The sequence below is a fragment of the Candoia aspera genome, chromosome 1, assembly GCF_035149785.1.
Source record: "Candoia aspera isolate rCanAsp1 chromosome 1, rCanAsp1.hap2, whole genome shotgun sequence".
Lineage (NCBI taxonomy): Eukaryota > Metazoa > Chordata > Lepidosauria > Squamata > Boidae > Candoia > Candoia aspera.
The window spans coordinates 46,340,423-46,356,181 of record NC_086153.1 but is presented as its reverse complement, the minus strand read 5'-3'; the positions used below and the strand labels follow the sequence as shown (position 1 = coordinate 46,356,181).

At 40.6% G+C, this 15,759-nt stretch overlaps 1 protein-coding gene across 1 annotated transcript in view; it reads left to right on the top strand.

Annotated features, from left to right (window-relative positions):
* KCNH1 (potassium voltage-gated channel subfamily H member 1) overlaps window positions 1-15,759 on the top strand; it is a 239,199-nt gene that overhangs the window by 7,273 nt on the left and 216,167 nt on the right. The window contains exons 2-3 of the mRNA XM_063290081.1: window positions 12,710-12,833; window positions 15,307-15,413. Coding sequence (XP_063146151.1) covers window positions 12,710-12,833; window positions 15,307-15,413 — 231 coding nt within the window. The remainder of the gene's footprint in view (window positions 1-12,709; window positions 12,834-15,306; window positions 15,414-15,759) is intronic.

Here is a 15,759-nt window from a genome sequence, read left to right as displayed (position 1 = left end):
CAACAAATCTGGAAGATATCAGGTTAGCTGTTATAATAAATAGCTAAATACAGTAAAATCCCATAATTGTGTAGACAGGGGACAACAAGTCTTAGACTTAAATATAACCATTCAGTTGCCAACAACAATGAAAGCAATTTCCTTAATCAGTTTTGTATTTCTGCCTGTGAAACATCAGTTTTAACTATTTTTTGATGTGCCATTAAATGATGTGGTTGGCTAATCAGAACCTGTTACTCTGTATAAAATTTTGGAGTAAATAAATCAAGTGATACACTAAAAGCCCTTTCCTTTCTTCTCCTTCCTCATTCAAGGGCAGGGTTAAATTGAATTCAGATCACATTCAAGCCCAGACTAGACCTGACAACAACAAGCATGTTTAAAAAATGCAGATAGCTGTCTTGATAATTATTAGGATCCCAGCTAGAATGGAGGGAGTTAACTCTTTCCTGAGAGAAAAATGGCTGCTTGGAAGCTTTTTGCTTCGCTAGCCAGTGTTTTGGGCCTTTAATGTTCCCCTTCCCCCCCAAAAAAGCCCAACCGCTTTGTACTTATTTCCTCTCTCTCCTCTCCAAAAAAGCTTTATGTTCCTTCTTACTTCAGACTGGCCATCGGATATGAAAATGGATGTTCAAAGAGAGCCACTGCAGGCTCTCACCCAAATGTATACGATCTTGGAGATTCAGTGTCATTTTTGACAAGATAGTGCTGAAAGTTTCACTTATAAAGAAAATAAACTGTGTTTTCTGGTTGCAGAAAATGGATACAATCCATACTCTCAACTGTACAGTTTTTGATGGTGCCAGCTGTCAGCAAGAGCTTGGCCATTTGTATCTGAGGAGATTGGTGTGTCTAGCAAAATGCATTTCTGTACCCATAGTATACTGTTGTTGTTGCTGTTTTTAATATATAAAAGAAGAGGCAGGAAAGTGGTGCCCCCATGAAATCTGCTGCTTCAGCTGGTTTGCATTGTTTCAGGAAAAGTTGTAGGTAGGAACTCAGATGAATGAATCCGGTAAACCATAACAGCACTATTGCTTTTCAGAGTGTTATTCCCTGGCAAAATCAACACCAGGACTTTTGTAGGAAAAGCTCAGATTTTTTTTTTTTTTTTACTGGTATGCTATTCACACCTGTATAAGGAATAGACACTTTTTTAACTTAAGGAAGAATCACTGATCATTTTTTGATAAGCATTTGTCCATTATTTGGAAATATACAACACTAATTTAAATCTTTGCCTAACTGTAGAATATCTGGATGACTCTTGTGGATTTCTTCCATATGGATCCTGAAATGGTCTTACTTAATTCTGTGCTAAAAATCAGAGTTTATACATGGCAACTGCTCCATGGTACTCTACTTTTCAATTGTTAACTCTTTTTTAAAAAGGAAATTTAAATTGCGGTATTTAAAAAGAATAAAAGCAAATTGCATATCATATCTTAATTTTTTTTGGAAGGCTGCAAATTACTGTTTTATTCTGTAATATGTGTTTTGTAAATTCAGTAAGAAAATGTAACACAGAAGACTTAATGTGTGTCTTGAGTGTGCAGACACCTGACACCAAACACTAGAGGGACCTGTTTCCATGCTGCTTTGCTAAGCCCATTCTCTTTTAGCCTTATTGCAAAGGATTGAGAAGTAATGCAAAGTGTTTATGGTACGTTGTCTTTTCTGAACTGGGTTTTCTTTGGAACAGCCAAATCACAAAATAACACATTTTAAAACTAAGGCTTTTCATTCCTTTGTTTATTTATTTTAAATTTGGTATAATTCTTTTAGGTTAACTCCACTTCAATTACCTCTTTCCCAATTTTCTGTGTCAGATCTTGTTAACCAATACTGTAAAGGGAAAAGATTTCAAGGGGGGTTCTCTACTTGATATTTATCATTAGTACTCAGCTTCTCTCAGTTACTAAAGCATTAGTTATGGTCCACATGGAACTGACAGAAGGAAAGAGAGGCAGGAAGGCAAAATCCTTTAAGCCCCTCAGGCCTCCACTGTTTCTCCATCCTCCATCTAACATTGTGTTTTCCTTCCCCACCTTTGATTCACTTGTGCCTCATGGTCCCTGTGTTCGCTTCAGCCTACGGGAAGGAAATAGCTGCCATGTGTGTAGGAAGTACAAACTGACACCCTCATTACCACCCAGTTGGACTACTGCAATGTGCTCTACATGGGGCTGTCACTAAAGACCACTTAGAAGTTACAATGAGGTAGTCCAGAATGTAGGGACCCATGTACTAACTGGCACCAGATTCTGGGAAAGCAATGCTGCAGGCCTTGTTCTGGTTTCCAGTTGGCTGCCAGGTGCAGTTGAAAGTGCTTGGTTTGACCTATATAGTCCTTTATGGCTTGACACCTGGGTACCTACAGGACTGCCTGCTCCAGTGAGGAACCTATTAGGACATCTTGGGAGAAAGTACTCTTAGTTCTCACTTTTGGCAAGTAAAGAGAGCTGAGACTGCCAGAAGATCAAACCAGTCCATCCTCCAGGAAATAAAGCCAGACTGCTCACTTGAGGGAATGATATTAAAGGCAAAACTGAAATACTTTGGCCACACAATGAGAAGACAGGACACCCTGGAGAAGATGCTGATGCTAGGAAGAGTGGAGGGCAAAAGGAAGAGGGGCCGACCAAGGGCAAGGTGGATGGATGATATTCTAGAGGTGACGGACTCGTCCCTGGGGGAGCTGGGGGTGTTGACGACCGACAGGAAGCTCTGGCGTGGGCTGGTCCATGAAGTCACGAAGAGTCGGAAGCGACTGAATGAATAAACAACAACAACAAAGAGAGCTGAGGGAGGCAGAGCTGTTTTCCAGCTGTTTTGCAGAGGGTTCTACTTAGACTTGGATATCTTTTATTTTTTTATATTTCTTACTGATTAATTAGATCTTTGGGGTTTGGTTTCATTTTAATTGTTTTTAATTTTATTTTTTACTATAGATGTTTTAAAATGGTATATATCGTTTAAGTGTCGAGAATTAATTTGGATTGCAGCAGGATATGTAAATAAATGATTGGAACCAGTCGGTGAAAGGTAGTTCCATGGAACCAGTGACATAGGGACCAATCTGCTTGCTCTGCTCCAAGCTTTGTCATGATGTGGAAGCTGCCTGGCAAGAATGTGGTTCTTTGGAATTGGTAGGCACAAGGACCTACTAACATACTCTGAAAGTTCTCAGGATATGATGGTGGTCCACCCCGGCCCAGATTAATTTCTGGGTCCTGACCTGTGCTGTTAGGAGTTGTGGTGTTTGTGGCAAATCCATTTGTTGACCTGACCTGTTTTTCAGGATTGCCTGGGAACAGACTCCATCTCACTATTAACAATGGGCTTGCAAGGGAAGAACCAGGATCTATTGCTATAGACACGGAAAGAACTGCAAAAATAAAAGTCTGTACCTTCTAGGTTTGGCAGCTCCAAGAATCCTAGGACTCTTAATTTGACAGTGATTGTCTCCAGTTGTATCAGAGATATACACATACTGTGACATACTGTTGCTGCTGTTATTTTAATGCAGGTGCATGTGTCTAGAGCATGGGATTTTTTTAAAAAAAATTCTATTTTGTGGCAAATGCAAAGGATCTTCGTAGAATAAGGGCCCTTTCCTTTTCTTATTTCGCTTTCGCTTTCCAACCCTTCATAACCCCAGGAAAGTTCTTGTTAGATATTTGAGACTCATGGAGAAGTGTTTGTTATAGCAATGTACAAGAGCCAGAGTTAGGATGGTAGGATGAGCCCATGAAAACTGGTGAATGCAAATTAAGTGTGTTATTGTTCAAGCTGAGTCATACAGAAAGCTATATTTAAAAAAGCCAGTCAGAATGTTAAAAATACAACTTCCATTCTCCTTAGGCTGCATGCAGTACAACCTTGAATCTCAGTCTATCACATCCTACTTAGTTCAGAAAATCAGTTCTTAAACTGAAATCCCTGTATGCTGCTATCCCTCCTTCGAGGTAGTCCAGACAGAAACCAAAAGCATGAGTACTAATGCTACTTTCATTGTAAGCTTACAGTAACAGAATCTTGCAAATCAGAAAGCACTTCTCTCCTCCCTTGCCTTTACTTTCCAGAGAACTAGGGAGGGTCCCTTCTGAGATGCTTTCTCCACACCCATTCCTTCTGTGGGCTGAGATTCTTCTTGTTAGACTGTTGACCTGGCTGCGGTTCTTCTTCCTGTCTTCCGAGGTTCTCACATCTCATTATACCTGCTTTCCTGAGGGAGATTTTGGGCCCTCAGAAGCAATACTCAACAGCTTCGTTCCTCCTTGTTTCCTTCCATTTTTCATGCCCAACAGCCAGCCAATTTGCCAACACCTTTCTTGGTAGAGAGGTGTGTGTGTGTGTGTGTGAGAGAGAGAGAGAATGAGAGAAAGGGGATATCATAATGGTGTCTGCTACTGCAGCTTTCCCTGAGAAGCTATCTAGGAGGAGGGAATCAATCCTCCTTGTCATCATCTCTCTCCCATCAAACTGTCTGCTTAGCAAAGAAAACAGAGGATGCTGCTGCTTCTCCCAGATACATAGCCACAGGGAGCCGGTGACTGCCTGCCTATTTGAGGTCTATCTCAAGTCGTTTCTCCAAATACTCAGCCTGTCTTGTCTTTCTGGCAGTGATACGTAAGAGAAAAGGGGCAAGCCTTGTAGTTTGTAGGATTTGTTGATTCCTTCAGTCAGGCTTCATGCAGATGTTGGTAACTTATCAGGGTTATTAATACTGTTTTGTACAGCTCTTTGGCAGCATTTCTAATTCAAACCTAGTGCAGGGGTTAGGGAGGCAAGAAATAACATGGAGAATGACCTGTATTTAAGGAGACGGCAGACAATTAATTTGTCCTGCATTAGTGCAAACCAAAAAATGCACCCAATTGTTCAGTAACAAAGTGTAAGAGTATGTGGGAATGACCTTGGGAGACAGGAGGAAGAGTCGCGGACTAGACAATGGTCAGATAAGAGGCAGCTTAGCCCGCAGAAGGAATGGGGGCATGGCAAATGTCTCAGAAGGGACCCTCCCTAGTTTCTTGGACTGTAAAGGTGAGGGGAGAGAGATGTACTTGCAAGATTCTGTTAATGTAAAGTTAGAGCTAGGGTATGTTTCTTGTCTGGACTACCTCACAAGGCTGACATAAGGAGAAAAGAACCCAAAGAAAGGATGGCACCAGTAATGGAGAAGGTGGGCAGGAGTAAAGTCTTAAGGGCATCAAAATAAAAATTGTGCTGGCTTTCTTAAAGGCCTTATATTAGGCCATGGGTAAAAAAAAAAGTGTTGATTTTAAGTGGACTATTTTAGCTATTTTAGTAAGTTTTAGAACAACGTAAGAAATGGTTTGCTAGGTTGAACTAATATCTTTCTGAATATAGTGGGTTTGGAAGGAGTTCAGGGAATCCTGATTGTTTTGTAGGTTATAAGAGGTCCCTCAGCAAGTAAGACTTATAACGGGAGAATATCTGCAAACCTGTTTGCTCACCATTTTCCATGTTACTTTACAACATTGATGGGTCAATTTGTGGCAACTGGGGGCCACATTTTCTAAAAAAACCCAAAGGTATCTGAGGGCTACTGTAGACTAAGCAGTAATGTGGTAATGTCACTGAAGTAGGCAGGGTCAGAACTACTGGGGGTCATTTTGGGAGAACAGTTGGAGCATTTTGATGGCATTTTTCTCTTTTTTTCTGCTGAAAAATTATAGGAAGTTGTGCTGCTGTTTCCTGGCAGTTTGCTGCTGAAAATCTGCTTTGTGACTTCTGAGGTTTGGGGAGGACATGTGCCATTTTCAAGTTGCCCACCTTTACTATACAAAGCCAATCTCAAGGAAGTGTTCAGTGTGTCCAAGGCTACAGTCTGAGATTACTTGGGGAAGTGGTGTGACCCCAGTTCCTAAGGTAGAAGAGCACTCCAGAATATAACCCTAGGTGGTTAGCACTGGTGGTCCATGGCATTGGTGGTCCACAGCAGAAGCCAAGGCTTTCTTTTATATATAACTTCACATGGAGTGGGTTTCCTAAAGATGGAGGTAATTCTGGCCTTGGAAGAATAATCCTTGATGAATTTGTCTAATCTCATTTTATGACTGTCAAAGATATAGATATCACTATATCATGTAGTGTTAAATTCCAAATTTAACTGAACACTATGGGAAAAGCTTCCTCTTATCTCTCACCCATTGACCATGGATTGTAATACTCTAATAAAGGGAGAGCAACTTCTTCGTAATCACTTTCTCCATATTTTGCATAATTTTATACATTTCTATCATTTTCCCCCTTTACTTCCATTTTCCTAAGTTAAGTGAAGCTCCTTGAGTGCTTTTAGTTCCATGAGGACCTTGCCAAATGATGTCCAATTAATGAAAAACTCTTATCCATCTCCACATTTGAAATGAGGTTGCAAAAAACTTTGTATAGAGATCCTGTGACCTTCCCACAGCTTGAATGTTTCGACCTAGATGAAGTTGACATACTGGTGAATATTAGGAGAGAGTACAGTTTGAGCTTATACTGGCTCTTTTTACAGGTAGTCCTCGCTGAATGACCATTCATTCAGCGACCATTTGAAATTACAGTGATGCTGAACAAATGGTAGCTATGCCCGGTCCCTGAAGTTACAGCCGTTGCAGTGCCCCCACAGTCATGTGATCAAAATTCAGGTGCTTGGCAGCCTGCCCACACTTATGATCACAGGGGTGCTTCAACTCCCCCCACCTGCCTATCTCCCCCATCTCTGCTCTCAGCCCTGCCACCCCCAGCTGACCTTCACTGTTTTCTTCCTCCCACTGCTGCTGAGGCACATCTGCCCTGGCCCTTTTGGAGGCGATTGCTGGCTGCGCCAGGCCTTCTTCCCGAGGCTACGTGCGGCCTTGCCAAATTGCATGCGGCTTTCTCACGAGGCATTGGAAGGCTTCAAAGCCTTGTGAGAAGACTGCACATGATTTGGACAAGGCTGCATGCGGCCTTTGAAAGAAGGCCTGGTGTGGCCATCTGCTGCCCCATGAAGGCTAGGCATACCTCATCAGCAGCAAGAGGAAGAAGACAGCAAAGGTCAGCTGGGGGTGGCAGGGCCAGCAGGGCAAGCAGAGTGCAGGGCTGTCAGAGGTGGTGGAGTGCAAGGTGGCCAAAACAGAGATGGGGTGAGATAGACAGGTGAGGGGGAGTTGAAGAGGAGGCAGAGGAAACGGTCTTTTACCTTACCGAGGCTTGCAGCTGGGAGAGACCAAGCTGGGAATAGCTTGGATCGGGCTGGATTGGCTGGACTTGCCAATTGACCAATAAGATTCGGTTAATGAGGGCGACAGGGACTGCTGAGATTGCCATTGCTAAGTGATGCAATCACGTGACATGCTTTATGATCGCATTGCTTAGTGATGGAAATTCTGGTCCCAATTACTGTTGTAACTCAAGGATTACCTGTAGTATTGCTTTTTCACTATTCCAGTTCTTTTTACCTGTCTTAGTAGAACTGTATAGAGAGTTAATAGGAGTTTAATCATTATAGGATTTGGATTGCATGAAGACAATGAGGAGGAAATAATTTGAGGAATTAATTATAGTGAAACTTAACATACTTCATTGTTAGTGGAAAATGCTGCAACGAACTAAGCAAAAGCCAAGAGATATAACAATGCAGGTTGTGAGGAACAGTGTAGTTAAAATGTCCTGCTGTTATATTGTCATCATATTTCACACCAAAGGGAATATAAAGTTACTTCTAACAGTTGTAAATGAATTTGACCAGTGGATATGCATCACTAAAGTTGTGTTTGATTGAATCTTGCACGCTTTTTGCATGAGAAAAGCTTTTCATGGAAAGAAGGGTATTCTTGGTTTTGGGGAGAGGGACGTTTATAAATGTGAATGTTCCAATTTTCCTTATTTGTGTTTTTCTCTTAGTAAAACTGCTAATGATAGCAATAAATGTCTCATCTGACTCCATATGAGTAGCATTTTTATTTTTCAAAAAGAGAAATGGAGGAATAGCAATGTAGAACTGTACGAAAATGACATGCTTACATTTTTGTCACTATAAACATGTTAAGCCACTCCTGGGAAAGATTACAATTTTGAGTCTCAGCTCTTTTAACTTGGAAGCCCTGCCCATCTGTTTAATAAGCCATTTCAAATGTTTTATCTACATGGAACCCAATTGCTACATCAGCTGACAGCTGAAAAACAGCTCCCTGATAAATCTGTTCAAACTGCATGTTGATAGTGGGTAAAGTCTTAAGCCAAAATGAGTGTTTCCTCTTCTTCTTTCTTGCTTTGCTATCCACTTACCTTTTTCTCATCCTGATTTTTCTTTCTCTTCTTGTCTTGTTTTCCACCTAGTAGGCTTTGAGAGAGGAACATGACATTGGCCAGAGGTCTGAGCCAATCTCTTGCAGAGGGCATTTGGGATTTGGCTGAAGGCTATAAATTGCTTGAGCTGCCGATCGGAAGGTCGGCGGTTCGAAACCGCGCGGCGGGGTGAGCTCCCGTTGCTCGTCCCAGCTCCTGCTCACCTAGCAGTTCGAAAACATGCAAATGTGAGTAGATCAATAGGTACTGCTTCGGCGGGAAGGTAACGGCGTTCCGAGTCGTCATGCTGGCCACATGACCCGGAAGTGTCTATGACAACGCCGGCTCCATGGCTTGGAAACTGAGATGAGCACCGCCCCCTAGAGTCGGATTCGACTGGACTTTACGTCAAGGGAAACCTTTACCTTTACCTACCCTTAGTTCATTAAATGAAACTACCATTGTTGGTCTTAGAACTGCTTCTTAGCAGATTTAAGTGGATGGTAGTCCTACTGATCTTGGCTAAAGATTCCTTGCAGAGTTTCCACGCAGTTTTAGTATGATGCATTTAAAGACTGCTTTTTCTTCACCCCTGATTTGGGATCAGGGCTGAAAATGACTGAAAGAGATTCCCAATGTAGTGAATTTCTTAGTGGAAATCAATGCAACTATTTTTTTTAATGTAGTCTATAAAATAAAAAAAAATGTAGACTATATCTGGGAGGAGAATGTTTATAGAACCAATATGTATCTACTAGAAAATACAGCATCCATTAGACAACCATTTCTCTGATATTGCTGTACTTTGTTTACTTTTAACATAACATTTGCATGTGAAAAGATGACCCATTCCCCAACATCATGATTCATGCCATCATGAGACTTCCTGAAGGTACCACTTTGCTCCTTCTTGGTCTATTCCCCTAGATCATTTGCAACTTTCAGGCAAGGAGACATTCTTGCAAGAAGCTGGAATGCCAGGAGCTCTCATCCAGAGCTGCTGAACTAATACTGATCAGCCAGGGACACATTCATGGTTTCTGTAGAGATACATAAATGTTCCTAGGTTCAGTAGATTGTGGACATCCTCACTCTGCCTGATGCCTTAAAGCCGTTGTCAATCAGTAATACTGTCAACAATACTGAACTACATAGTCTGGTGTAGCATAATACAGCTTCTTATATTCTTATAATAGTAAAATTGTTTAGTTATCAATTTGTATGCGATCCCAATTTTAGGAATAACTCTTGCATTGCAAAGATCTCGATATCACATACATTTAAAATATAACTCCTGGCATACATAATGCATACACTGCCCACTTCTGAAACACGATCAATTGTTACATGAGCCAAGATGGTTCTGTATGTTTATGTTTATCCAAGTAATTTGTGCATATTCAGTACATATTTAACAGAAAGGTAAAGTTGTACTGATTAATTTCTGGAAGCAACATCAGCCTTCTGATATTGGAAAGCATGTTCTCACATCAAAGGTATCACCTAAAATTGTACAATGAACAAACCACAGCAAAAACAGGTTTTACAAGTCTTATTTGAGGGAAATGGTGACCTGATTTTTGGGAAGAGTTTCATATCCTTTTCTAGTGTTGTGTTGATATAATAAAATATCCCAATATATAAAGCTTTTATTTACTTTTTTCTGTCCAGAAGTAACAGTTGCCCTGCCTTTTAATAATTTTAATTTTGCCTGTTAATAATTTTCCACCTTTTCCACAAATTAATATAATTGTCTTTATACTTTGGTTTCTTTTTAATCTAAGGACCATTTGATCTTCATTTAATTGTTGATGTTGGTTAGAATTAAGCTTGCAGCAAAGTATAAGAATACTTATTTGGACTTGGGCACAGATCAATATCCCACTATCAGCAAAACCCAAAAAAGAAAAAAAAATGAAATTGTGCAATCCAGTGGTTTTTAAGCTATTAAAATATTTGGAAAGGGGGAGAAAAGAACACACTTCATTGAGAGGGGCTTCCTCCCCCTTCCTGATCCTGTGAATAAAGAAACATTTCAGAAATAAAGAATAAAGAAACATTTCATATGCAGTATATGAAAGGATATAGTGTAAGGGCATAACTTCTGTCATAATTCGTTGTTACTGCTATGTTGCACATAATGGTTCAGTGACAGAACAAGATGTGACCATGGAAAATGTGACGTCATGTGCTACATTCTGTCAATGACTTTGAAATACAAGATATTATCCCTACAGACCAACATTGCTGGTGAATATTGGTCACGCCTGATGTAGATTTTATTGCCTTTGTTTCCTGAGAAGATCATGCCACCAACACATGATTCTTCACACCAGCTGTAGAACAGGGCAAATCAGACTGCTATTAGGCAACATGCTCAGCTTAATCTGATGACAGTTGCTTTTTATAGTGATTATGGCTTTATTATAGAAGATAAAACATTCTTGCCATCAGTTGGATAAAACTTTCTGGCAGCACTTGCAAATATTTTGAGGCAAACACATGGACAGTCAAACACTGAAATAGAATTGTACTGTAATTAGGTTCAGTGGTGCAGCTGGGACTGTAGACTTAAGTGACTGATGTTAGATGGTCACACACTTCATGAATACCTGCATATCCAAGCCAACCCAGGTGCTGACACTGTGCCCCTGCCACAGCCATTGTAATTTGCTACTCTCTGAATGGTCATTTAGGGCCCTAGACTTTGAGCCTAAGTCCCAGCCCTAAAGGCATTACTCTCTTGACTCTGTGCAATATAAATTCATGCCAAAGTTGGAAGAGTAAGAACCTTGATTCAAAAACAGCCAATCTGCTAGTTCAATGTCAGATATACAGTAGTTGACAAAGTTAGCTTGGAATACGATGGTCTGAGTTTAGGGAAAGAAATTGAAAATTTATTTTCTAAGGTCAATAGGTGATTTAAGAATATCAGCTCCATTACTGCTGTTTAGATGAGACTTGCAGATAAATATTACAAGAGCAGGAAATGTAAGAGGTATTTTTTAAACAAATCGTATTTTCCTATTAACCCTATTATTCACTGAAAGATGCTGTGGTGATTACCTTGGTTAATTATCTTGTTTCAGATTTACAACGTGCTATTTTGTTGAAAATTATATTAAATTTTCACTGATGAATTAAATCATGATATGTAAACTCATAGTTCCTGTTGCTTTTATAGATCCTAGTTTTCTGTATCCTCCCTGTTTCTAATATTGCCATCCTTTTCCTATAAAAACAGATTCAGCCATCATGCAAATATATGCTTGTAATATCAGTGCACTTGCTACCCATCCTCCTTTCATTAATTTAAAATAACATATACATACATCTGCAACCAACGATGAGTATTTGTGTTGATAGACCAAGAAGAGGATGGGTATGTTTCAGAAATATTAAGCCCACAAATTAGGCCAAGAGTGTGGAAGCTATTGAGGGAGTCTCCAACTGGCCAGTAGGCTTGAAATATTTTATGTATATGTGGGTCCTCATTTCAGTTTGTAGAAATGAAAAGAATTTCTGATTCCATGCTTCCTCTAAGTTGTTGATTATAGGAGAAGACTGATTTTTGGTGGCCAGCTGTCTTTTAGAGTTTATTTTGTTTATTCTTCTTATTCTTCTTAATATTATTTACCAATCTTCCCACTGAGGAACCACTTCATAGTTTCCACAGTAACCCAGGATCTCCTGGAACAGTCTGTAAAATCAACACCCTAAATTGCTAGGGGAAAAGCTATGCTGGACAAATCAGTTTCTTGATGCATGCCCTGTTTGAGTCAACTAGTTCTTTCAGATGGGCTGCTAAGTTTTTGGTAGGCCTTTGGCCCATATCAGGAGATTCACCATGTATATTTTTTACTCAGTGGCAGGTTTTCTCATTGCACATGCCTGCACAGCACCATAAGGTGGTGAGAGCTAGATGCCAATAATATCCACAGCAGAGATATTCAAGACAAGTGAAACTACAGTGGCAATGTCAAAATATTAATTCATTATCAGTTCAGTTTGCAACAAGGACAAAATGAAACAGCCTCTGAACTGCAGATGCAAATAGCAATTTGATCAGGACGATGACAGGAATGAAAAGTGTTAATCAATCTCTGTCTTTTTCTACTCTTTGCAGTTACTCTAATGCTCTTTAAAAAAGGAAACATACGTGGTAATTGTGTTCAGGCAGTTAATGTCATATCTAATTTGGCCATTAGTTGCTGGAATGAAGGGGAGTCTGTTAGGGCAGAGAGTTGTCTTATCTCCAAGGTGGGCATATACGTATGTACGGAGAAGGGTAAGGTTACCCGATAGGTTTCTCTATCTCTTTTCTGCCACGTAATGTTTGACCTAGAGAAGGGGACAGGGAAGAGTCTATTGTGTAATAAATTTGCCACAGAGCTTCTTTGTCTAATAGAAGTATTGTTTCAAACAGATACAAATTTTGTCCTGGGTAATGCCCAGATAGTGGATTGGCCTATTGTATACAGCAACGATGGATTCTGCAAGCTCTCAGGATACCACCGAGCAGAAGTTATGCAAAAGAGCAGCACCTGCAGGTATTTCAGTGCAGGCTTCTGTTAAATATTTCTGTAAAGTAACTGGTAATGTTCCTGTGTTCGTGCTCAAACAAAATGAGTCCCTTGGAGTTTAAACTGCAGAATGGGCACTGTCAAGATCAGGGAGGGAGAGGCGTTCTGGATCCTTCCCATCTTCCAAGAAGCTTACATATAAGATGTTCCGATCTAAAGCCCAGAGTCGCTTTTATAGTAAGATGGGCGGTGTATAAATTTTCATAATAATAATAATAATAATAATAATAATAATAATAATAATAATGCAAATTGTGTATGTGCATTCAAGTGAGTTTTGACTCCTGGTGACTGCCTGGACAAGTCCCTGCAGTTTTCTTGGCAAGGTTTTTCAGAAGTGGTTTGCCATTGCTTGCTTCCTAGGGCTGAGAGAGAGGGACTGGCCCAAGGCCACCCAGCTGGGTTCATGCCTAAGGCAGGACTAGAACTCACGGTCTCCCAGTTCTAGCTTGGTGCCTTAACCACTCACCAAACTGGCTCTCAAGCAAATTAGGGTAAGATTTCATTGCTCAGCCAGAGTTTTGTAGTGAGCTACAGGGCTGAGCTAGGATTTGGATCCAAATGTTCTTAAGATACAATCTACAATGCTTCCTGATTTCCCACTAGTAAGTCATGCTCATAACCCAACCTTCAACAGCCTAGTGCCCATCATACTTTAAATCACAACACCCTACGTTCCCAGCCTTCATGGCTAATATATGTCATAAGGTTCTTACTGTATACATGTTGAGGTTATTCAGACAAACCTCTGACCCAGGGCTCTGAACAGAATTGTCATACGCTCTTCTTTCTTTCTGTACTGTGAGAACGAATGTGGCCTCCAAGTATCAAATTGTACACCTGCAATTAATTCCTACCTTAAAAAACATTGAGGAACTGCTTATGCAGTTTTGGTTTTACATTCTTATATTTTGTAAGAAATAGCCCCAGCAATGCCACATGCATGCATGCCCACGTGCCCTCTTCCCTTCAGTTTGCTGCACAGCTCCATTGTTCAGTCTAGCCCTTTACCAACTAGATTCAGATTCCACAACGGGTTTGTTAATATAAAAAAATTAAGTTTCCTCCCGTTTGCTTCTCAGTGTCTTCATGGACACATTCATGTTGCTTTCTTGGCAGCAGCCTGGAACTGGTTTGCTCTTGCTTTCTTCCAAGGTACTTTTTCAACTACCCAGACAGGTCCACAGCTATGGGACTTCTAGGTGGTTTCTCACCAAAGGGGGAGGGGAGGGGGACGGAAACCGTACCCATCCTGCTTTCACTTTCTGGGGTCAGCTAAGGTTATCTAGGTGCTGCCACTGTCAGAGCTCTAAAACAAGTTTTCTGGGAAGAGAGGAAGTGGGATATTTGCTATACTTGAAGAGACAGTGCAAAGTCAATTCCCTGTGTCTAAATAAAACACAGTATGAAATTGCTGGGCTAAACTCTCTGCCCTAGCTGACTCCTCATCTCTTTGATTCTGTCCCACCCTTCACCACAATGGGTAATTTAGCACTACTGAGCTAAACAACCATTGAATCTCCCATTTTGCACCAATCAGGTTTTTGTCCTTTCTCTTGCTATAAACTTAATGTAGTTTTATAGCATGTTAATTGCCATTACTTGTTGCCAAGAATCCTGGGGATTACACTTTTGGGAACTGCCAGCAATCCTCTATCTGAGCATTCCATAGCCTCTTGTCTTGATAATGCAATTCCTTAGTTCCCTGAGAAGAAATGGCTTCTAAGGAGTGCATGTGCAACTGCGAATACGCACGCGGAGAAATGGCACAGCAAAAAGAAGCAGTAAGAGCCAATATTTATTGTGAAATTCTCATAGGATGGTGGGTTTCAAAGAGAAGTCTCTTCTTCCAATTCAGCTGCATCTAAAGACACCCAAGCAGACTTCTGCTCACAGAATGGAATTTCATCATGCTGCCCTTCCCTCTACAGCAATGTTTCTCAACCTTGGCAACTTTAAGATGTGTGGACTAAAACCCCCAGAATTCCCCAGCCAGAAATTTGGGAGTTGAAGTTCACACATCTTAAAGTTGCCAAGGTTGAGAAACACTGCTCTACACCATTCACATCTCCTCTGAAATGTCCTCCAACCTCTGGAACAGATTGGGGGAGTTACAGGAGGAAAGGGGGATTGGTCCCACCAGCAGGATGATGTTTTGTAGCAGACAAATATCACTTGATATCCTCACTTACAACAAACAGTTGTTGTTATGGTTCTTACATTATTATTATTTTTTAAATTTTATTACTGAGCAAGGTTTGCAAGCCACAGTGCCAACTTCTGATTGGAGTGGCATATAAGACAAACAAGTGAACCCTATTCTCTGGGAAAGTGAGTTCAGTAAGATTACTCTAAGAACGCTTAAGCAAATTTAAGTCTGTTGCACCATGAGGGCTTGCTTGTGGTTCTCACCTGTCTTGTTTTGTTCATTTCCTTGCAGTTTCATGTACGGAGAGCTGACAGATAAAGACACAATTGATAAAGTTCGGCAAACATTTGAGAACTATGAGGTGAACTCCTTTGAAATCTTGATGTACAAGAAAAATAGTAAGTTAACTTTCTGGCTTCCTATTCAACAAAATACCTTGAAATGTGTTTTGCCACCGTTGTAGGAATGGCTCCGTACGTATTTCCTTGCCCTTTTGTCATGAATAGCTTTCCAGTGACATGTGCACTTCTGTCCTATCAAGGCCACAGAAAACAGCCAGGTTATATTGGAATGACTGTTAAAATGCTACCTAGATCTGTCTTACTTTTCACTTCGAGGTCAATACATTTTACCTAGGGAACCCTCTTCATACCCAGTGATAAACTGGAAAATGGAGTAACATTTGTAAGGCATGTGCCAAGACCCATCGTACCTGGAACTTGGAAGTTCCAAAAAAGATTTCCC